Source organism: Ambystoma mexicanum, chromosome 6p (genome assembly GCF_040938575.1).
Source record: "Ambystoma mexicanum isolate Mex_15411 chromosome 6p, UKY_AmexF1_1, whole genome shotgun sequence".
Lineage (NCBI taxonomy): Eukaryota > Metazoa > Chordata > Amphibia > Caudata > Ambystomatidae > Ambystoma > Ambystoma mexicanum.
Genome location: NC_090935.1, coordinates 803,073,017 through 803,095,979, shown reverse-complemented (window position 1 = coordinate 803,095,979; position 22,963 = coordinate 803,073,017). Strand labels below are relative to the sequence as shown.

General features: G+C 47.4%; 1 protein-coding gene across 1 annotated transcript in view; it reads left to right on the top strand.

The window, feature by feature from the left end:
* The window catches only part of CHD1 (chromodomain helicase DNA binding protein 1), a 2,212,767-nt gene that overhangs the window by 723,764 nt on the left and 1,466,040 nt on the right, over positions 1-22,963 (top strand). The window contains exon 13 of the mRNA XM_069625454.1: positions 21,686-21,775. Within this exon, the coding sequence (XP_069481555.1) occupies positions 21,686-21,775 (90 nt within the window). The remainder of the gene's footprint in view (positions 1-21,685; positions 21,776-22,963) is intronic.

The window sequence follows — 22,963 nt, the reverse complement described above, 5'->3', positions numbered from 1 at the left end:
GAGGAGGGCCCTACTGGTGAACCTGTGGAACCGTCCGTGTTAAAGTTGTACCTGTAACATTCTCGGCCTCCATTGCAGAAGTGCACAGTGTTGGAGTTATTTCTTTTCTGATTTCTTGGCCAACTCCAAAAGAGGTATTTGTACCGTGCACCGTCGCCAACAGAGTTGTTCCCCAGGATCTCTAGTGGATCTGTAAACGGGAAGGCGGGATTGGTTAGTAGGGTGAAGAGGGGGTAGGGTGGTGAGAGGAGTGGTGTTCTGTTGGCAGCTTCAACTCGGTACACACTGTGCGCTGAGCTTTGGTGCGAGTATCGGATCGGCGTCAGTCCTCGTGTGCTGTGGGTGCTGCTTATGTGGTGTGAGTTAAGTATGCAGAAAGTTTCAGTTTTTGGTTAGTGGGCTATGTAACATTTAACATGCTAACATTTACCGCTCCGTCCCAGTGAGGCACATGCTAACCTTCACAGAGCTATATAGATGCGACACAGGCTAGTGTTCACGATTCTAAGTGTGGTGCATGCCAACATTCACAATCCTATCTAGATGCGACGCCCGCTGATGTTCATAGTTCAGTCTGTGTGGCATATGCCAACTGCTTTAGTTGCAAGTATGCCGTTGGAGTGCCCATCGCCCTCCATTATGCTAAGTCAAACTTTTTGCCATGTTCAGCAGAAGACAAGGACACGGTGCAGGATCAGTGTACAGTTAATATCAGCAGCCAGCGGTCAGCAATCCTACAATAAACTGCCCCGGAGGGGTCTGGAGAGAGCACAACGCTCAAAGGACAACCGGGTCCCGCAGTCACACTCCAGCTTCCAATCACCAGCTGAACTGATCAGAACTCCAAGGCATAAAAAGCCTGCGGTCACTCGGTCTGTATAGTTAGATCTGCAAGCATATGTTCCGTAATTACAAACGAGTTTCATATTTTTGCCAATGACATTCACAAAGTTCAGTCCCCTATGTAGCTCTGTAAGCAGTCCACAGTTAAAACACCAGAAGTGCGTGCAGTCTCTATGGCCTCTACAGATTTGCACTTGAAGCCATGGTTCGTGCACGCACTACAAAAGCAAATGGACCAGATTCTGCTTCTGGGCCAGAGAGGCAGGAGTGAATCCCCTATCATGCACTCTAGATCAGGTGTTGCCATTCTCGGCACACCTGGCTAGGTCAGGGGTCCAGGTAGATGCATGTCAGACCTTCCTGGCAGCCATTGGCGCCTACAGAAACTTGGACAGGAATTATTTTTCTACCTCCAACCCAGTGGTGAAAAGACATCTGGTGGGGCTAACAAAGTCGAACAAGGCAGCCAATCGTCCAAGGCTTCAATAGCTAGATGGCTGGTCTTGGCTATTCAAGAAGCATATGAGGCAGCGTAAGGAGTTTAAAAAGAACATGAACACGCACACCATCGGGGCCCAAGGCAACAGCGGCCGCTTACCAAAGACGCATACCATGGCAAGCAATTAGCAGAGCAGCCACATGGGCCTCCCCATGAGCCTTCTGCAAGCATTACTGCCTGGATGCTAGTGCGAGGGCTGACGCAGCCTTGGGCCAGGCTGTGCTGTGGAATCTGTTTGCCTAAACATGACAACACTACTCCTCCCCAGGGCTTCATCTGTGGTAATCGCCCATACAGGATGGAGGAAAGGGGGGTGGGACCTAGGAGTAATTACAAGTTACTCATCGGAGTGACTAACATACTCGTAGTGCCTAGTCCCCTTTCCTCCATACGTCCCACCATTCCCAATCCCCCCACCCCCTCAAAATTGCTCCGTTCATAGGCGGTTCAATATAGCCGATGTGTCAAAGGGGACTGAGCTGTGGCACCGGAGCGCATGCTCCAAGGGCTGCCCGTGCAACTACATTTGAAGGGAAAGACTATTTTTTTTTTCTGGTGAAAAACGTTTGGTTCCTGTCCTTTGTCGAGGGACTCCAACATACAGGATGAAGGAAAGGGGACTCTGGACTAGGACTACATTAGTCACTCTGGTGATTAACTTGTAATTATGCTGATGACAGCTGGGACATCACTCAGCAGGCCAGGAGGCCCTCGACTCGGCCCCAGTATATGAGCAAATGGACTAGGTTCTGCTATTGGGCTCGTAACAAGGTGCTGGGCCCTGTCACCTGTCCTCAGGATGACGTACTGGCCTTTTTGGCACACCTGGCTCATTCTGGACTCCAGATGAATACTTGCTGCTGTCATGATCATGAAGTCAGGGGCACCGGCATCCAGGGGCCGCATGCACAGGAAACCTGGGTGGGCACTGTCCCGGCACCTTTGACACCAAGCTCATGAACAAAAGTAAACAAGAACATCCATTTAACACCAACAAGCTTTTATTATGGACATAGCACTTCAGATGCATTAACCTTGAACATTCCATCCATTAAGAAGCCCCAAGTGTATTCTTGGGTGTGGCTGCTAATGGATTGCCTTTGCACATGCTCACTCTCTAGGAGTGGCAGGGTGTGGCTGGTAAGCCGGCCCTAATGGGCGTGCCCACGATCTCAGCTATATAAGCTGCCCCGATCTTCAAGACAGAGGCTTCGCATTATTCTTCACTTGAAAGCAGCGTAACGCTCATCGCCGCCTGAGGTCAGACTTAACCTTTTAAGATCCTGCTTCCTGGACATCCTGTCTCCTCCTGCCAGCTTACTTACCAACTGGGGGAAGCTGTTCTTACCTGTACATCTCTTCGGTGAACCAAGTATTCATCTTTACACTTTCCGGAACGCCGAAATCTTCATCTTGGCACCCCAGCACGACGCGCTCCATCGTTGACAGCAGCGTCTGCAAGGAAAAATAGAAGACCAGGTTAGACATCGAAAAAACAGTCAGTTTAAGGTTGGGGTGCACTTCGCCATACTTCGCGCTTTCCTTAAACCATCACTTGCCTGCTGTCAAACATTGCGGTAGCATCCATCTTCCATCCGGCCGCGTCTCGCGTCTCACAGCTGCATTGAAGCTGCATTTCCATCTAAGGGAAGAAAACGGAAGAGGGACATTATTGCGGGCATAAATAGGAGCAACATGTAAAGACATTAAACAGAACGAACAGCATCACAAGAGCTCAAGAAAGACTTACCAATCATAAGGAGAAGCATAGTCGCAGCTGGACTGGACTAATCTTTATCAGGGATCAGTGAAGGAACTAGATCCCATTTGACGCGCCCCTGCCAGACGTAGCAGGGCGTTGAGCTTATCTTCCATAATTCACAGGTGAGCTTTATGGGATGGCATATGCTCACAGAAACCGTACTTTGGCGTGAAGGGTTCGAGAGGTACAACAATCACAGATTGGCGCACTCACACACCCTTAACTATACGCAGGAGCAGTATCACCACGTACCACGGCGCACAGCTTTTCTACTGAGGGAGAGGCCTGAAGGGGGTGATTCAAGTTCAGGGAGGGCTGCAACCGTGCCCCAACGCCTCCGCAGAGACCAGGTGAGCGTAAAAGCTGCATGCATTTGTCGGCCATCAGGGCTTACAAGAATTCCCCTGAGCATGTGTTTACGGCAGCCAACCCAGTGGTTAAGGCCCACCTTAACGGGTTGTCTAGGCTTTTCCTTCAGTGCATAGAACTCATACAGTCTTGGAACTCAATGTCGTTCTTGCGGCTTTGCAACGAAAGCCTTTCAAGCCGATGGCTTCTGTGAACATCTACTTGGTGACGCTAAAGACTGTTTTATTGGCGGCTCTCACCTCTGCACCTAGGGTTAGTGAGCTGCAGGGGTTGCCTTCATGTGAGCCATTCACCACGTTTCACAACATGGTCATCTTGCACACTCACCCACATTTCTTGCCCAAGGTGGTCTCTCAATTTCATCTGAATCAAGAGATGTGCCTGCCCGTAGTCTTCCTGAACCCACAGTCTGAGGCAGAGAGGGCCCTGCATTCCTCGGTTCTCAGGAGGGTCCTGAAGTTTCATCTCTCTGATGAAATCCTTCAGGAGGTCTGAGGCATTCTTTGTGACTTTTGGTGGCTCCTCCCCCAGATCTCGGGCTTCTATAGCTTCCATCGTCAGTTCGATGGTTCAGGCCATTTCGAAAGGCTTATGTGGCCATGGGCAAACCTGTTACGGAGGGGATTCATGCTCAAGCGGTCAGAGGCCTAGGCCATCGTGGTTGCGTTTTAGAGACGCAACCTTAATCTTGGGATGTCATCAGCAAGGCGGCTACTAGGGCCACTCCGTTGGCCTTCTGTAAGCACTACTCACTGGACAGCTCTAGGCGCGATGATGCAATGTTTGGTCAGGCGGTTCTGAAGAACCTTTTTGCTTTGTACTAGGAATGAGGCAGTTTATCACAGCTTTACCCCATGTTTCCTGTTCAGTAAAATCGCCCACAAGGATGTAGGCAAGGGGACGGGACGTATGAGTAATTCAAATTACTCACCGTAATGACTATAGTACTCCTAGTCCCCTTTCCTCCACCCACATTCCTCCGCTAGTATGCCAAAGTGTTGGGGAGAATTCCCAGAAATGTGCTAATTCTCTTCTACCTTAGAGACCCCCATCTCTTTTTGCTGGACTTTAGAACTTTTAATTTCTAACCTGGAGAGAGTGATAACTTTTTCCCACTCTATCGTATTTTTCTGTGGTTTGGACCCTGTTTCTTTTAACTTTGGACAAACTCCATAGGCATCATCTTTACATTGTGACACGCAGCACCTTCAGTGCAGTGGCACAGGGAAGTCTCTCAGATTTCCCAAAGGTTTAAAGGAATAGTGCGCTCTAAAATATTATTGTCCTGAGTGTTTGGGCATGTGGTTTTAAGCATACGTTGATAGATTGTAAAAACATTTCCTATGCACTGTACTTTAGTTTTTAAGCTTATCCGTTTATCCATCGCCCTAAGTACAAGTGCCCTTGCGGCACTAAATCATATCCCCCGCCCCTGAAGCTGACCTTACCAGTCCTATCAATGTTCTCCACCTATCTTCATGACCTTACTGTGCAGTGTAGCCAAACGCACAGTCATCTACGTCAATTGACGCAGAACCATGACACACATCCTCTCACAGCACAGCTTGTCCCAATTCTGAATACAAAACACAATTTTTAAAGAAAATCGCAATACTTGGCAATTTATGTGCTTTTATTTCACAAGAAGAACATCCGCCGATTTCCATATTCAACAAAATTTGAAATGTCTTTTTGTTTCGATCCACAAATCTTTATCGTGAGTCACACAGTGTTCCTTTGGGTATAAGAAGTGCATTGGACGCACCATCAATCGCAAGGCTCCAGCATCAGCTTGTTGCTAGACCACCGTAAACGATGTCTTGTTGCTGGTACCGCGAAAGGGCATATCTGCCCGGAGCGATCGTCCCACACAGCGTGATAGAAATCCAGCCATTTAGGTGCATCTTCAACTGCCTGCTGAAGAAGCAATCAATTGGTATCTGGAAACGATGACATTTGCAGAATGGCAGGATGTAGCAATGTAGAAAAAATAACAGAAATGTGTCTCAGTAGCCGTTCTTTATTCTAATTTATCAATTTACCCATTAATTCTGCACTGTGTGAAAACTAATGAACACAAACGTGAAACAATGGAAACACAGCAAAAACATTGTGGGAAGTTGGAGTCTGCTATGTGCTTGAGAGGTTATTGCTATGGAGTATGTTTAGCTCGCAATGGGATGCGGATGCTGACGGAAGAATTCGAAGAACACAGACAGCATTTTAATGGAATATTAGCGTAGAATTTGGCGTTGGTGGAACCCAGACGTGGACTACATGCATTTCAGGTGCTGGACTGCCCACGGGCCCGGGACAAAGACAAGTACACAGAGGTTGTTTTTGCGTGTCGTTGCAATATGCCACAAACAACCCATTCCAATGTAAGCCAGCAATACCGGTCAGAAAATGAAACCTTGACTTGTTCGTCTATAAACTCGTCTACAGTAAAACTTACATACTATTCGGCATTTCCATTCCCTCGACGTAACTCGGTGTCAGTTCAGATCAACAAATTTTCATAAAATGAAATTACATGTTCCTTTGTCCAGTTTTGGAATGGTGAACCTTATCATATTTGATGGTATTACACACATCAGTTCATTCATTCCATATCCTACCTTTCGAGGGGATTGGGTCCTCCGACGTATTCCATATCTATGACAGGTAATGTCCACAGCTGTGCTGCTTCGGAAAATCTTTGGCTCCTGCGTCGATGCACCGTCCCCGAGGACCTCCTCCGACGGCCGACGTCAACCAATGTGATAAGTAGGACGCACGACGCCCATAGCCTCAGTTCCGTTTTTTCCGCGAACGTGTTCGCTTCGTGAATCTCAGTATGCCTCGACTCGTTGGAGTTTTCTGTTTTCTATTCTCGGTTCATTGAACCTGTTCGGTTGGTTGTGAAGACCTGTTCGTGGCGATGTCTTTCTCATCTTCGACCCCGCGTCCGGGCTTCAAGAACTGCGGGGATTGTGGGTCCAAGATGTCGGTCACGGACTCGCACAACGCCTGCCTCTGGTGCCTCGGGGAGGCCCACGATACAGACGACTGTGTCGACTGCAAGTCGCTCACTGCAAAGGCCTTGCAGGAACGCAAGAAGAAGCTGTCGGTAGGCCGGGTGTCTAAGCCCCGGAAGTCGAGGTCTGCGGGGCTTTCGACCGATGACTCGAGGGGTGACTCTCTGCGTCATCGTCGGAAGTCCGGTGGGTCTCCTTCCAGGAGTCGGTCTCGCCACTCCTCCGCCTCTTCTAGGCATTCCAGGAAGCACTGGCATAGGTCGCCTTCCTCGTCTTCTTGCCCGTCGGCGGGTCGCTTATCACTCCATGCAAGCGACAAAGGAGGAATGGTCTTCCTTCGGGAAGCAGATGCTAGCGATTCTGGAATCGCAGGGCACCGGTCCGTCCGCGCCTCCTAGTGGGGTCGGTCGGCACCGGTCGAGATACCGCCCGTACGCCTTCGGGCTCGGGTGGTCGGCACGGCTTGCGGGAGAGGCCCGCTCGGAAAAGGGTAGCCGTTCTCGCCATGCCCGTTCAAGGTCCCGGTCCTCGACGCGCTCGAGACCGCGTGATCCTGTGCCGTCTTCGAAGACGTCGATGCCTGTGGCGCCGAGGTCGTTGACGATTTCTCTCGAGGCCCCGCCTCCGAGGGGGTCGTCTATGCCGTCGGCGACTAGGTTGTCGAGAGACACGCTCGGAGCTCCGGCTTCAAGGACTGTGTCGACGCCGCAGATGCTGGAGGCGTTGCAGCTGACGTCGACGCCGGCGCCGACTCGTTCGGCGCCCTCGACGCCTTTCGAGGCGGTGGTGTCGGAGGGGCCCCGTGGCATGGGGTTTGCCCCTAGAAAGGCTATGGCTAAGGTCCGGCACTGCTTTGGTCCGCAGAGGTCTTCCTCTCCCCGCCTGGAGTACATTTCAGAGGGTGATGAAGGCTCTGATGGCAGCCTGGTTCCAGTTTGATGACCTGAGGCAGTCGCTGCATGATGCCATCCTTGATCTCGGTCCACCTACTGACCCGGTCTTGCCTTTTCATATGGCTTTGCAGAGAAGGGTGGCGGCGGCTTGGACTGCTCCGGAGAGTCTTCCGGCAGTGGGCAAGTCTTTGTCGCGAAAATACCGTCCAGCCAGTAGCGACCCCTGCTAGTTGTCTAGGCACCCCACCCCGGAGAGTTTGGTGGTGCAGGCGGCTACGGCCCCGGCAAAGCAGGCGTTGTAGCCTACCATCCCTCCGGATAGGGACGACAAACGTTTTGACGGCTGGGCGAGGAAAGTGTTTTCTTCGGGGGGTATGGCGCTTCAGGCAGCCAACTCCATATGTGCCTTGTCTCGTTTCTCACACACACTGTGGAACTGTGTTGCATTAGCGGCTGAGTATATTACCGAAGGGGACAAACGGGATGGTTTCCTTGCTATGGTTCAGGATGGCAAGGATGCTATGTGTGAGGCCGTTCAGTCGGGTTTGGACTTGGCGGATTGTGTCAGCCGGTCCATGGCGGCGAGCACCATAATGCGCAGGTTTGCGTGGTTGCGGAAGTCTGTGTTCGCTCCTGATGTGCAGTCCCGGCTCCTCAACTTGCCTTTTGACGGTGAACACCTTTTTGGCAGCAAGGCTGACGAGAGCCTTGAGAGGTTGCAGACCTCCAAAGCTGCAGCGAAATCGTTGGGCGCTGCAGTTCGCCAACCTCTGCCTTTTCGTCCTAGGGGACAGCAATGGAGGGGAGGTTCCTTTCGCTATTACTCGTCCTTCAGTAAAGCGAGAGGAGCTAGCAGTCAAAGAGCCCATCGTTAGAGTGCCAGAGGTGGAAACAAAGGTACTCGAGGTGCCAAGGCCGCTCGGGCAGTTGCCTCTTTGCCCTCGGGCAACGTCGCAGCCGCTACCACTCAGTCATGAGGCCAGGTCCCATGGTTCGCCGGTTGGGGGAAGGCTGGCGCAGCATCTTGTAGAGTGGCAAGCCATTACTTCGGATGTGTGGGTTCTGGAGATCATAACCCACGGCTACTGTCTTCCTTTTCGGCAGAGGCCTCACGACAATCCACCAGGGAACCTCTCTTTGAAGAGCCCGGATCCGCTCCGTGCGCAGGAAATGCAAGACCTGCTGGAGAAAGGCGACATAGAACTGGTGCCTGTAGCGGAGAGGAACAAGGGATGGTATTCCCCTTATTTGTTGATTTCAAAGAAAGACAGGGGATTGAGACCCATCATGGACTTGCGCGGTTTGAACAAACTCCTCAGGAAGGACAAGTTCAAGATGGTGACTCTTTCTCAAGTCCTCCAGGCCCTTCAACTTCAGGACTGGTTGGTGTCTCTCGACCCCAAGAATGCTTACTTCCATGTGCTGATCCATCCCAAGCACATGAAGTACCTGAGGTTCACGGTTGGCGACTCGCACTTTCAGTTTCGGGTCCTGTCGTTCGGATTGACCTCTGCCCCGAGGGTTTTCACCAAGCTCATGGTGGTGGTGGCAGCGCATCTCAGGAAAGGGGGGATTCAGGCTACCCCTACCTGGACGATTGGTTTTTCAGGGGGAGCTCTCCCGAGCAAGTCCTGGATCATCTATCTGTCACCTGCCACTCCCTTCACAGGCTGGGCTTCTCCCTCAATTTAAACAAGTCCCATTTGACACCAACAAAGCGGCACCAGTACATCGGAGCAGTGCTCGACATGTCCCTGGGCAGTGTTTTCCTCCTCAGGTGAGGGCTCTTCACATTCAGCAGATGGTGCCCAGAATCTCCCAGCGTCCGAGTTCTTGAGACTGCTCGGCCTCATGGTATCCTGCATTCTTCTGGTGCCAGAGGCTCGTCTGCAGATGAGATCTTTGCAGTGGGCACTTAAGCTCCAGTGGTCTCAGTCCTCTGGCAGGCTGTCAGACCCTGTTCAGGTGCTGCCCTCGGTAGCCCGGGACCTTCTGTGGTGGACCGTCGAGGGCAATCTGATGAAGGGGGCCCCATTTTGGCTGCCCTGGCCGGAGGTGACTCTCGTGACGGACGCATCCCTCACGGGATGGGGAGCTCATGCCAACAAGCTGACAGCGGTCGTTGGTCTCCGTCGGAGTCCAGACTCCATATCAATCTGTTGGAGCTGAGGGCCGTCAGGCTAGCCCTGAAGGCTTTTCTGCCGACTGTGCGCGGGAAGAGTGTCCTGATTCTGACGGACAACACGGTGGCCATGCACTACCTCAACAAAAAGGGGGGGAGCAGGGTCACTTCCGCTGTGCAGGGAGGCGATGCAACTCGAGTTCTGGGCCATCCAGCAGGAAGTTTCGATCTCGGTGGTTCATCTGGCCGGAGACGAGACGGCGGACGGACGCTCTGAGCAGGCAGAGCACGATCTCTCACGAGTGGGAGCTGGCTCAGGAGATTCTCCTGGAGATCTTCGCCCTTTGGGGGACCCCTCAAGTGGATCTCTTCGCCTCCAGTGTCAACCGGAAGTGCGAAAGGTTTTGCTCGCGGGAATTTCCTCCAAAAGGAGCCTTAGGAGACGCGTTCGTGGTGGAGTGGTCGTTCCCACTGCTGTACGCGTTTCCTCCAGTCCCCATCATCCCGCAAGTGCTGCGGAGGTTATGGAGGTTCGGTTCCCGGATGATCCTCATTGCTCTGGCGTGGGCCCGGATGACGTGGTACCCGGACCTTCTAGACTTGTCCATCTGACCTCCACGTCGTCTTCCCTACCGAGACGATCTGCTCTCACAGGAGGGGGGGTCAGGTTCTCCATCCAGAGGTCAGATCCCTCAATCTTCATGCTTGGCTTCTGAAAGGTTGAGGTATAAGGATTGGGACCTCCCTGAAGATGTGATGGAGGTGTTGCTCTCGGCCAGGCGGCCGGCAACTAAGTCTCTGTACCGTTGCCGTTGGAGAAAGTTCTGCGACTGGTGCAGAGTTCAGAATGTGGATCCTTTTGAATGTGACATTCCCATGGTTCTGTCTTTTTTGCTTTCTTTGGCCCACAGGGGCTTGCAAGTGGGGACCATTAAAGGTTACCTGGCGGCGCTGTCCATATTTAAGCGCTCGTCTGAAGTGTTCCTATTTTATAATTTCTTTAATTTCGCAGTTTTTGAAAGGGCTCACTAATGTGTTCCCTCCGTCGCCTTTTCTGGTGCCAGGTTGGGATTTGAACCTTGTTCTTAAGTTTCTTATGGGTGCTCCGTTTGAGCCTTTACATTCTTGCCCTTTGAGGCTGTTAACTCTGAAAACTGTGTTTTTAGTTGCGGTTACTTCCGCTCGCTGAGTGAGTTACAGGTACTTTCAGTTAATCCACCCTTCACTGTGTTTCACAAGGACAGGGTTGTCCTTAGAGTTCGTCCTTCTTTTCTTCCGAAGGTGGTTTCGGAATTTCATTTGAGCCAGAAGGTTGTTCTTCTGGCGTTCTATCCTCCTCCACATCCTGGTAAGGAAGAGAAGATGCTCCATAGGCTTGATCCTAGGAGAGCGTTGAGCTTTTATATCTCGCGCATGTCCCGGGTCAGAGTGGACGATCAACTTTTCATTGGTTATGCTGGAAAGCGTTTGGGACAAGCTGTGACGAAACAGACTTTGTCTCGTTGGATTATTTTAGCTATCTCCGAGTGTTACTGCTTGGTGGGTAAGGACCCTGCGGCTGGCTTGTGGGCCCATTCTACCAGAGGAGTGGCTGCGTCTAGTGCCCTGCAGAGGGGAGTTCCTATTCGTCACATCTGTGATGCAGCCACCTGGTCTTCAGTACATACGTTTGTACGTCACTATTCCGTTGATTCCATCAGAGGGCATGATCTGGCCTTTGGCAAGGTAGTTCTCTATTCCGCAATTTGATTGGGCATGCTAAATTTGTATTCTAAATTCTTTCCCACCTCCTTGCTGGGTACTGCTTTGGGAGTCTGTCATAGATATGGAATACGTCGGAGGACCCAATCCCCTCGAAGAACAAGTTACTTTCTTACTTGGTAACGTTCTTTCGATGGGATGGTCCGACAACGTATTCCATATCGATCCCTCCCTGCCTTCCCCGCTGCAGAATTTCTTTTGCGATTGCAACTTGCGTTACGCAAGGCCTTGTGTGTCTGACTGGCAGAAAACTGGTGGCACACTTTCTGGGAAAAGACTATAACTGAGGCTATGGGCGTCGTGCATCCTACTTATCACATCGAGTGACGTCGGCCATCGGAGGAGGTCCTCGGGGACGGCGCATCGATGCAGGACGCAGACGCCAAACATTTTCTGAAGCAGCACAGCTGTGGACATTACCTGTCATAGATATGGAATATGTCGTCGGACCATCCCATCGAAAGAACGTTACCAGGTAAGAAAGTAACTTGTTCTTCTTCCAAGGACGAAAAACAATCGAACCTTCTGTGTAGTGCCTATGCCAAGTTTGCTTTTGGTGGTGGAAGCCCACAAATCAAAAACATACTGTGTAGGATGCGTGGTTCTGCACAGCTCACAAGCAAAAATCAAACGCGGTGACCTCCACTCCCATGGGAGCGATTAGCCCTGCAGAGCAACGTGGCCTTTGGAATATTTTCGAAAAAACCTGAATTGTTTGTTTTTAGAAAATATTTTGAAAATATTTTGAAAACCAATGCTGCGTGATCGTGCATACTTTTTTACTCTTTGAAATTTATAGTGCTTTACTTATTTTATGAAAACAGTTCCAGTTAATGTTCTCCCCACTGTCACATCTGCTTGCGCCCTGTTTTTGAGGAGGAATGTGCTCTGCTGCTGATAAAGTGAGACACTCGCAAGTCCTAAATACAAGTGCCCTTCCATCTCCAGTGAACTTCCAGCGCACTAACAAATGTTGGAGTAGAGGCGGTATATCCCGCCCAACTGAACCATTCTCGTACTGGTCAAATGACGTCTAAGCTAAGGTGGGAGACTCCTCCACCCCTCCTGTACCTATTTGCATCACCCATGTTTCATATAAGTGTATTTACGCTGTGCTAATGTGTATGCTTTGAACCTCATTTTGTTTACTTTCAAATGCCTTATTTTTCGAGGGCCTCTGCCCCACTGCTCACTCTCACAGCACCGCGCTCAGCCCGTCTTATTCATTTTTGCATGTGCTTGTACGAGAATGTCAGACCAAGCCCTGCTCCAACCCTAGTGCACAATCCGTCTCTGCTGACTGACTCATGCCATCTACAACCCCTTCCTGCCAGGCCGCAGCACCCTGAACCCATGACCACTGTTCCATTTGAGCACATCTGTCCCCAGACCCTACCCCAGCACCATTTCAAATTCACCTCCCATATACCTAATCAGGAGTGGTAATACATTTTTTAACACTAACACCTATCCCCAATGTGTTTTGAAATCGTAAGACTCCAAAGGCCGCAAATCAAAGATCAGCCCTTCTGATGAGGCATCCGATAGCAACCACCCCTAAGACATGACCCCATGAAAAATATAGGTCAGAATGCACCTATTTGACACCAACAGCCCCCTTTCATGCTTTGTTTTGCTTACAGTCAGTAGTTCTTGCATGCCAAGTTTGTTTTCTAGCCCAGGTCTCATTCCTTAGTGTGGCGCGTAGTTATTCGGCTATTTGGACTAGTGCTTGATAAGGCAACTGCAGACTCCACAGTTGCGTTCATGCTGATATCCATTTGACCCTCCCCCGATCAGTGAAGGACACACAAGAGCTTGCCAGAAGGGGGAAAGCACAGTTACTATGTATGGCATCCTCCAACAGGAACTTCTTGCAAAAACAATTGACAGAGGATACTTTTGAAAAAACAATTTGGACGCTTAATACTTATTTATACTTTTAATAGCTTTGAAATTCAAGTTAAATATATTTCCATTGGTCATGTACAATGTATAAATATTGTTGAACATTTAAATCGCTGCTAATCATTTGTACGTGAAAGTGAACTGTTCTACGACCTCTGCTTTCGGTGGACAGGGCACGTTTGCAATGTTTTGTGGCAATGTATGTGTCCTAGGAACAATATAGTGAGCAATTCCATGGGTATGCATGTCCAAGACCGTCAATGAGATCTTTCACAAAATCAATTTTCATTTCCAGGCATATTGGCCTGACCACCCATTTTCTGCTTTGCCATTGTGTAACGAGGCATCCCAAAGTTTCCCGCAGTTCTCGATTGTTATCTCCCTATGTTCTTGTTATGCGCTAATATCGCTAGTAATGTTCGATATTGCATCCCGGCTATGCCGAAATGCAATCTCTTTGGGCCTGTACATTAGGCACATATTGTGGAACACCTCCAAATCTCTGGTGTGACAGAATTCTGAGAGTCCCTTCAGTTCTCTTGAAAGAGTTTTATCAAACACTATCTTCTCAAGAGCTTTGTGTGGAGGTGAATATGGAACCTACCACTTCTTCGTGCGTTCTGTTCCTCTGATAAAGGTCCATGTGCACATTGGTGAAAATGTAGGTTTTCTGTCCATTAGTGAACGTTGGAACAGTGGTGCATCAATGAGTGCCATTTTTTCAAGTAGAATTTCCACAGACAGATCACAAGTTTTGGAGCTCCACCAAAGATGGTTGCTGGAAGACATAGACCACCGTAAAATATTTTCAGAAGACTTTTTTTTTTACCAGTAGCTTTGATTTTTTTGAATTGATTGATTTGGCAACGTGCCATACATCAAATTGATGGCAAATTTTTGGAAACTGCTCTCGCATGGCCTTGGCTATTGAAACATTTCAATCGGTGGCTATGAGGTCAATTTGCATTCCCCCCGATTGGAGATCTTCCAGGGATTGTATAAAACAATGTTTCTCTATGGCCACTGAGGATTTACATTCGGGCACCTGAACGACCACCGAACTAACCTAACCATTTTTTTTGTTTCCATGTCCTGAAAGTGGTATGTGCAGTACTTTGTTGAAAATCTGGGGCTGTCACACTGTCCAACGCCAGCTAGCCTCAACCGTTTGCCAGAGAATTTCCTTTTCCTTTCAATATACATTTGTTCAATTTTTCAGACTTGACGAATTGCAGGGAATAAAAATTCTCTTTGATATTTGTAGTAGTGCGTTTTAGAAAGGAACTGTAGTCCAACAATTTGACAGAAACTGGACAACTTACTTAAAATGGAGCCACTGAAGAGTAACGCTGCTGCACACAGTAAATTTCCAGCTGGCACATTGCCCAGCATCGGTTGAGCGGACAAATGGAGCTGGGCACCAGGTGGCTTGGAGTTTCAGGTTAGTGTCTTGTGATACACGAGTCACATTCACCAATGGCTCCCCGCATATTTTCCCCCTCACTGGATGGACACATTTCAGCATCGGTATAATCTCTACCAGGCAGCTGTCGAATACAATGTATTTGTGCTTCTTTATTAGACTATCGTCATGCATGAATGTGGTTTGTGAGTCTACTGTTGTGGACATATCGGCCAAACTGGACACACTGTAGTCGAGATCTTTGGCAAGTTCCTCGGTCAATTGCGTAGAAGCTTCAGTCTGTTAGTTCCGCTTGGGTTATTTGTTTTGCGGGTGTAGATTGTGTGAAGTGGTCAGTATTTCAAAAGCATCCTCCTTATGTTAATTTTCATCTTCATCTTGTCGAGTTTTCACATTATAGCAATGGTCCAACAACACTTTGCTTGCTTCGCCGGCCACATTCAATTAGTTTTCTGGCCATTGGGCATAAGCATCTTGAGTCTGCTTAATGACTGGACCATGCTGCGCCTCAAATAATAGTTGCTCCATTGTGAAATATGTTTGGCAAGCAGCATATTTGGTTTCATGTGTTTGTGTCTTTATACTTCTTTTCCTTCTGGGCCTCTAGGAGATGGGTTGTAAAAACATGCTCAATGTAAATCCAACATACAATATATAGCACTTTAGATAAAACAAAACATGTTATAAAGACAACACCAGCCCAAAACACTTTTAGTAAACAAAATTGTTTGTTAACCTGGTTTTCTTGATTTTCTGTGACACCGTGCTCTTCACTGTAACAACCTCACCATCAAGCCCGTTGTCCACCTCTGATCCACATGCCTGCTCTTCTAATTCCCGACCTTCTATACATTCCTTGAATAGAATTTTCATTAAAAAAACAAAAGTCAAAGCATATTTGAAGTCTTTTATCACACACATCGCTTACATACATGCCCTTCTAAACAGTGTATGTCATTTAGTCAAAATAGACGTTTCAAATATCACCTGATTGATGGCAAGTGTACTCGATCAGAGATCACCATGCAAAACCTACTGATTGTACTGTTGCACTCTAGCATTTTGCATTGTATTCTGCATTAGAGTAGAAATTGTAGCGTTCGGACTGAAATGATGGAGTTTGAAACAATGCACGTTTATATGAATGCCACTGTCTAATAGTATCCGATGTAGGATTTACTTTCTTTTATTCAAGGGAACTGTCAGTACGCATACCTCATACTCTGTGTCATGATCTCTGCTTCCAAAAGGTCAGGGTTTTCCCAACTCCCTTGGAAGCAGATCCATAACCCGGGTTCCGAGTGCCAACCAGTCCCAATTGGGACCTTTTGGACCCAGTCCTGGCGCCAGTGGCACCAGGCTCATAAATATGCCCAGTCCCAGCGCTGGAAGCGCCGGGCTCATAATGCTTGGGTGGACTTACCTGCAGCAGACCATGCTGCTTACTTGCCTGCCAATTGAGTCTCTGATCCTCTTCTGTTTGGAACTACTTTTCCTGTTGGGTGGGGCTGGAGCCACTCCCTAGATTCAGAACACTGGAACTCTTCTGGAAGGCAGGAACTCTTTTCTTACCAGGAACTCTTTTCTTACCTAGGCGTGGCTGTGGAAGGAGACACCTAAGCACTACAGGAGGCTATTTAAACCACACCCGGTGGATGAATCTTGCTTTGCGTTATTCTGCAACCTTTGCAGCAGAACGCTCATCGTGTCTTCTGCATCCGGTCCTGGGCCTAAGGAAAAAGGCTTACCATCCTGAATCCAGTCTTCAGCAACACCTATAAAGACAAGAAAGAACAGGTTAGCATTCCGGCATCTGAAAGGCAAAGGAAGGCAAAGGCTTACCTACTCTTCGTGCGCTCCGGAGGTCTTCACACTGCATTCCGGCATCTGAAAGACAAAAGCTTACCATCTCTTCGCACGCTCCGGAGGCCTTCGGCGCTGCATCCCGCATCTGAAAGACAAAACAAGGTGCGTTTAAAGACATTGGGGAACTTTAATACTCACGTGCCATTACTCCTTTCCACATCTAATCCAGTGGGTATTTCGGCACCCTGCAGCCGCTCCGAACTCGTACCTGCAAAATAAAAAGACAGTTAGAGCGCATCGTGAAGCAGGCAACAAGCGCTTACTTACGTGCTTCCAGGCGCTTCTATTCATCACACGGGCTCCATCTTCAACTCACTTCAGCCCGTCATCCGCCATCGCCGGAACCCTGCAAAAAAAGAGACATCTTTACTAAAGACTTTAAAGACATTTGAATGACTCGAAACTTACCGTTCGTGCAGTAAACGACGGACAGCAGTCCTCTGAAGTCAAGAGGCCTGCGCTACCTATCCAGTGAAGAAACTGGTTACAGCACCCTGCCCCGAGGCAGATGGAGAGCTCGGCATTCACTTACCTAAGGTGAGAGCGTTAACCTTTGGGGGTCTACAGGAAAGAAGAGGAAAGAGATAGGGACACCCCAATAACCCCAGTTCATTAACCCCATATTTTCTATCTGCAGACATCTTACTCTACACGTGAGGCATACAGTGCACAGAGGTCCAGCCCAAAGAGCCAACCGGGTGCTACACATCACCTTTGAAGATACGGTAGTCGCCCAGTCAAGACCGGCGCCTCTGCGAGAATCAGGTGAGCGTTACACTCTGGACCAACTCCAAAGGATGATGTAATTGTAGTCAAAGTACCAGCATCCCCCTCTAACACAGTACTTGTTTTAGTATGGATGAAAACAGTGAAATTGAACAGAGACAATAGGAAGCAGACAATGGTACATATAAATAGAAACCCATAAATTAAACATTATGTAAACAAACGGCAGGATACGTAAACTATTTCATATCATTTAAAATTCCATGCATAATACATTCGCGTAATAGAAAAGCGAAATAAAACTACCCGATAGGCATTTGAAGATGTTGTTGACTCTGGAAAAGAAATGGGTGCAGAATCTTGCTCCTTTATTTTCTGTACATTGTCACAAAGTGGTAAAAGGGAAAATTAGATTTGTATTAAATATGTGGGAAGAGCCAACTCTCAATAATATGAACTTCTGCAAGTCTGTATGGCTCACCATTGGTATACTGGATATCTTGGTAAAGTCACCCTAGCGAGGGTCTGTGCGTCGGTCAATATGCTCACCTAAAAGAATTAACATGTGAAGCAACCGATTATGAAAAAATGCTCTTTCCGAAGGGCACTATGGCATAGTTTTCTATGTTCATAATTAGTTTCTACGATGCTCCTAAAACCAGGGGCAGATGTGTAGTAAAATGGGTTATAGTAATAAAGTAGTACAATCTTGTAAATATGCAAAATTATAGTAAGAAACATTTATACTTAAAGCAGCCATCCGTTCATGTAGGTAGCTGGTCAGTACCCCAAGGCCTACTGCTAATTCATCATCCGGAACTCACCTGGTCCCGCGTGTGCATTAATAGAGTTGGAATTGTATTTGGAAGCAATTTTCGAGACGTTCTTAGTTTCTTTTTAGTGTACTGCGATTGGAAGTGCATATCCAGGGTAAAGTGCAGGCTGTAGATGCTTAATCGATTGGCCTTCAAGTCCCCCAAGACATCCTGGGCTCTGCCCGGCGGACATGCACAATATCTGACCCATTCTCTCATTAGATCTATATTCCTCCAATGTATGCATTATTGTGCCCTTAGGTCTGTCATGGGTCTTAGAATGGCAACCGTAAACCATACAAGCAGGCATTCTTGAAAAATCTGTAAAAGAAAAAAAAAAGAAGTACATAGTTACAAAAACGTTTTACATGAATGCGTGAGAAAGATGGTATTGTATCAAAGTTTTCAATGCAATGTTTGTTTTGGTCACATAAGCAAAACCTGTGTAGCGTAGTAGAATATACACCAGGATAACCTTAATACAGAATTGAATGATGTGACGCAAATCGTAACGTGTTATTCGTTCGTTGAATGTACTTTCACGCATCAAAAGGAAACCTGCTTATATACATGGTCCGCGAAGGATACAATTCTATCCCAATTGGCACTGATGACGTTTGCTATATATCGAGAATAGAACAAATTGAACAGAATACAATACTAAAGGCAATGAGATGAATGAACATTACACTACTGGGTACATGTGTTTGAAATAGATAGACATTTAGAGATCTAAAAAAGATGATTTGGTGACCTGCCCTTACCTTGACTAACAATTAGATTCAGCAAGCAGGGTAGTTAGTAGCAGGAGAGCAGGTAGCACGATCATGAGTTGACTTGCAGTGCTCACAGATGTTCTCAGGATAAATATAAAGGGGTTTATAAAGAATTAGAAAAGTGGCTGTGTATGTTAATGAGTGACGTGTTTATGGCGTTGTTTTATGTGGATTGCAGGGGCGCGGACTGAATCAATGGAGCCAGTAGACACTGGATCTGGGGAGGCCATGTGTACAATGGCCCCTGTGCGTAAAATACCTTTGAAGTGTACATGGTGTTTGGCACCTTGGCCGTTCCCACACAGTCGGCCCTGCCAGGACAAGTGAGCGTGTCCTTGATTCACTGAAAAATAGAAACAACTATTCAGAAAAGTTCAGTTTTATTTTGTTGCTAATGTTGATGGCACAAATGTACTACACATTGTATAGTTCGGGTTGCAGCACAGTGTGTGAAAATCCCCTGTACTGAGCGCTGTCACTAGGGAATTTGGCTCGAATTGCACCAACGGCACAGGCGGGTATTACTCGTCGAACGCCGTGTCCAAGCCTCCCATGAAGCCACCATGTAAACGCACGATAGGCCACCAGCCTGTACCACCTGTGGAAGAGAAACATACAAACTGTATTTAAATGAACATAAGTGTACAAACCTTATTTGAAAATGCAATCTTGTATCCTATGGCATAGTTGCCAGTACACATTTTACTTCACGGATCAATCAACTTGGGCTTTAAAGTGTAGACATATTACAAAAGTGAACTATGCATTCCATAAAGTTTGGGGCACAGAGAAATATTGTTTTGTGGTTGTACGTGAGAGACACATAAGATGACCACTATGATTTCCCAACATTGCGAGTGATGTATAGAATTGCAAGACTATATTCTTTTGGCAGTGATAGATCAAAGTAAGGACAATATAGGAGACAAACATGAAATGTTAGTGGCCTAAGTGACATCACAGCTAGAGTACACTTACTAGTTACTCGGATTGCGAGGGCGAACTGTTGCGCGAAGTTCGTGCATAAGCACCATCATAATCCTCACACGGACCTTGTGAGTCAGGCTGCCCTAAAGTCATGCAGATCGGTAACGTATAGCAGCGGTGGCTCTTCTTCCGATATGTAGGACAAGTACCAAGAGTTTTCTCTTCAGCAGCAGTTCTCCTCCTCGGTTGGCATGACCTCACACCGATTGCAGGTACACCAGGTGGAAACCTCTTCCATGCGACCAAGCTCAGGCTCTTGATCCGGTGATTCGTCCTCCCAACTGTCGTCTGAAGCCCCATCGTTTCCGCATCTTGCTCTTTCAAATAATTACGCCTTGGAATACTCTGGCTCATACTGGTAGGGCTGTATTGTTGCCATTATACGACAAAATTAAAATCAATAGTAATGATAGTACTAGTATCTGATCGCACAGGCTACGAGCAACAAAGATAGCTGAACATAGCAGAAATGAGCCACAGGATCCGCAAAAAAGACAGTGAAACAATTGAAAAAGTGACTCTGATAAGCGGTCTGTTTATACTTCTTGAGGAAAAGAGGTGTCCTGCCATTTCCATGGAGATACATCATTAGCTGGCACACAGAGAACATGGACACAAGACGTGCATTCGCATTGTGAAATGGGCCGTACGTGTCGAGTGATGTCAGCTTCAGGGGTGGGGGATATGATTTATTGCCGCAAAGGCAGTTCATCTTAGGGCACTGTGGCAACGGATAAGATCAGTACAAGATGGCTATGGATTCCCATGCAAACCCTCCCGCCAACTCCTCTGCCGCTCTTCTCTTGGTCCTATTGACACTTTACGTGCTGCCAAATCTGAAGATGGCTGACAGAGGAGGGGCTTAGATAGAGGGCAGTCATTGGCTGGGGGCAGTGTGACCCAGAGACCAGTGATTGGTTGTTAGGAGAAAGACAGTTCAGAAGTGAAACTGAAACAGATTTTTTTTTTCTTTACGGAGGATTCCCAGCCTGACGGGGAATATTCATGAGCATGTGAATCCATGCCAGGCCCATGCTGGAGAACAGTTACAGTTAAGTAACTTGTTCCTTCTCCAGCATTGGTATCTTTCATAGAATCACATGCAACCCTCCCACCTACCCCACATGACTCGTCTTTTGGCTCGTATTGCTCTTCACGTTTGCCTGCCAGATCTGAAGATGGCAGACAGGGGAGGAGTAACGGGAGGTGTTCCAATTGGCTGTGGGCGGTATGACCCAAAATGACTATAATAGAGCAGAAAAGCGACATTTTTCAGTTTGTTTAAGCTGCTCTGTTACTGAGAATTCCCAGCCTGACGACGGGCAATATTCACAGCATGTGAATCTATGAAAGATAACAGTGCTGGAGAACCAGAGATACATGCAAGTAACTTATTCCTTTGAAGTCTTTGTTGCTTTCCAAAATCTTCTGCTATCCATTTTAGCTTGTATGTTGAACATCAACTGCCTTTTATTAGTAATGCTAGTAAATGCGTGGTATTTTAACCATAAGAATTAGCAGGATTCCTAGAGTGGGGAGGTGAAGATATTCCAGGTTAGAAAGAAACAGTGGGAATTTAGCGTGTCATGATGTAGAATGAAAAGCAAACAATGTTGCCAGCACATCTTCGTGTAACTGCTTTACATAACTTTTTGAAAAAAATAAATAAGGAACACTATGCTCTGCCTTCGCGATGCTAATCCATTTTTGGCTGGACTTTAGAAAAGTTATAAACTGGTTGTACTCACTGAGGTGCACCCAAACTATAAATAAGTTCAACATGTTTCTCTGTGACAAATTAAGGTCCGCAAATGTTAAAATATTAGGCTAACATGCTAATGGGATTGTTTAGACTTTTGCTCATGCAATGCGTGTTCATCACAGCAAGAGTTAAAAATGTAAATCATTTTTTTCATAGATAAGAACCCATGAATGGATGCACCTTCAGACCAAGCGCTTGAAATTCAATATTATTTTAACAACATATGAAATTTTGTTAAAAGATAAGGTATGTAATATGTTGATAACTACATGACTAATGTAATTGTTGACATCATTTCTCATGTATTATTTTTCAAGTTTACACTAGCATTTCCTTTCCCTATACATAATTTATTCAGAGTTTCAAATATGGTTTGTTTTATCTGACATGTGTAGATATGCCTATTTGAAATCATTATCCATAAATGTTGCATGTTTAAGCTCACAGAACACCTGTTCAAATAACTTGGCCGTGGACGGTTGTCTCCATCTTATTCAGGCAGTCAATACCTGAGGATGTTTAAATTAATGGATACAACAGAGTAACTTCGATTTTCCGTGCAACATCGGCGCCACCGTGGAACACTACCACTCCACCTCAACCCACTGACAATTTCAACCCCTTTCGTTCCCAAATATGCAGTGCACACGAAACCCCCAATTATTACGAACTGTATGTTTATCAGAATGGCAAGATAATAGTTCTCTACATTTTCCTCAAAATGTAGTAATCCTCTATACTGAGTTATGTGCTGTGCATGATCAGTCAACTGGTTGGTTCCAATATCTTATCATAATAATGGGAAGTGTTGGGGAGAATTTTCATTTCTGTGCCAATTTCCTTTAAGACCCCCAGCTCTTTTGCTGGTCTCGGGGCTTTTAAATGTTTACTCCTGAGTGGGAGTTTATTACCCCACTCCCGCATGTGTTTTTGTGACTAGGATTTGGCCTACTCTGCACCTCAGGCCATGACAGAGGAGTAGAAGGAAGGAAGATCCCTTTCAGGCCCTGCACCAGATTCAGGCTACGGAACATGTTTGTAGAGAACAAACGCCTCCAATGCCTCTACTGTCTTCACCCGGACCACAAGGAAGGATGGTGAGAGACCTGCCTCGGCTTCTCCAAGAAAACGATGAAGGATCAACACTGTAGACTGAACGCCATGGCATCTGCCCTGAGCAGGGTGATAACTCAACCAGGACCGGCTGGTCCGAGGAGCAGGCTTTTAAATCCTTTGAGGGCTCCCCATCCGTGGGTGCCTAAGACGAGGCTAAGCACGGCAAGTCCGGTTTGCTCAGGGTCGCTGTGAAAGCGGGTGGCAGTGTGCGATCAACATCGCCATCCGCCCCCATTGCCCGCCAGCTATCATGCTCCTCCTAAAAATAAAAAGTGCAACCTGGCTAAGCTGCGGGAGAAGCCCGAGAAGCCAAGGATG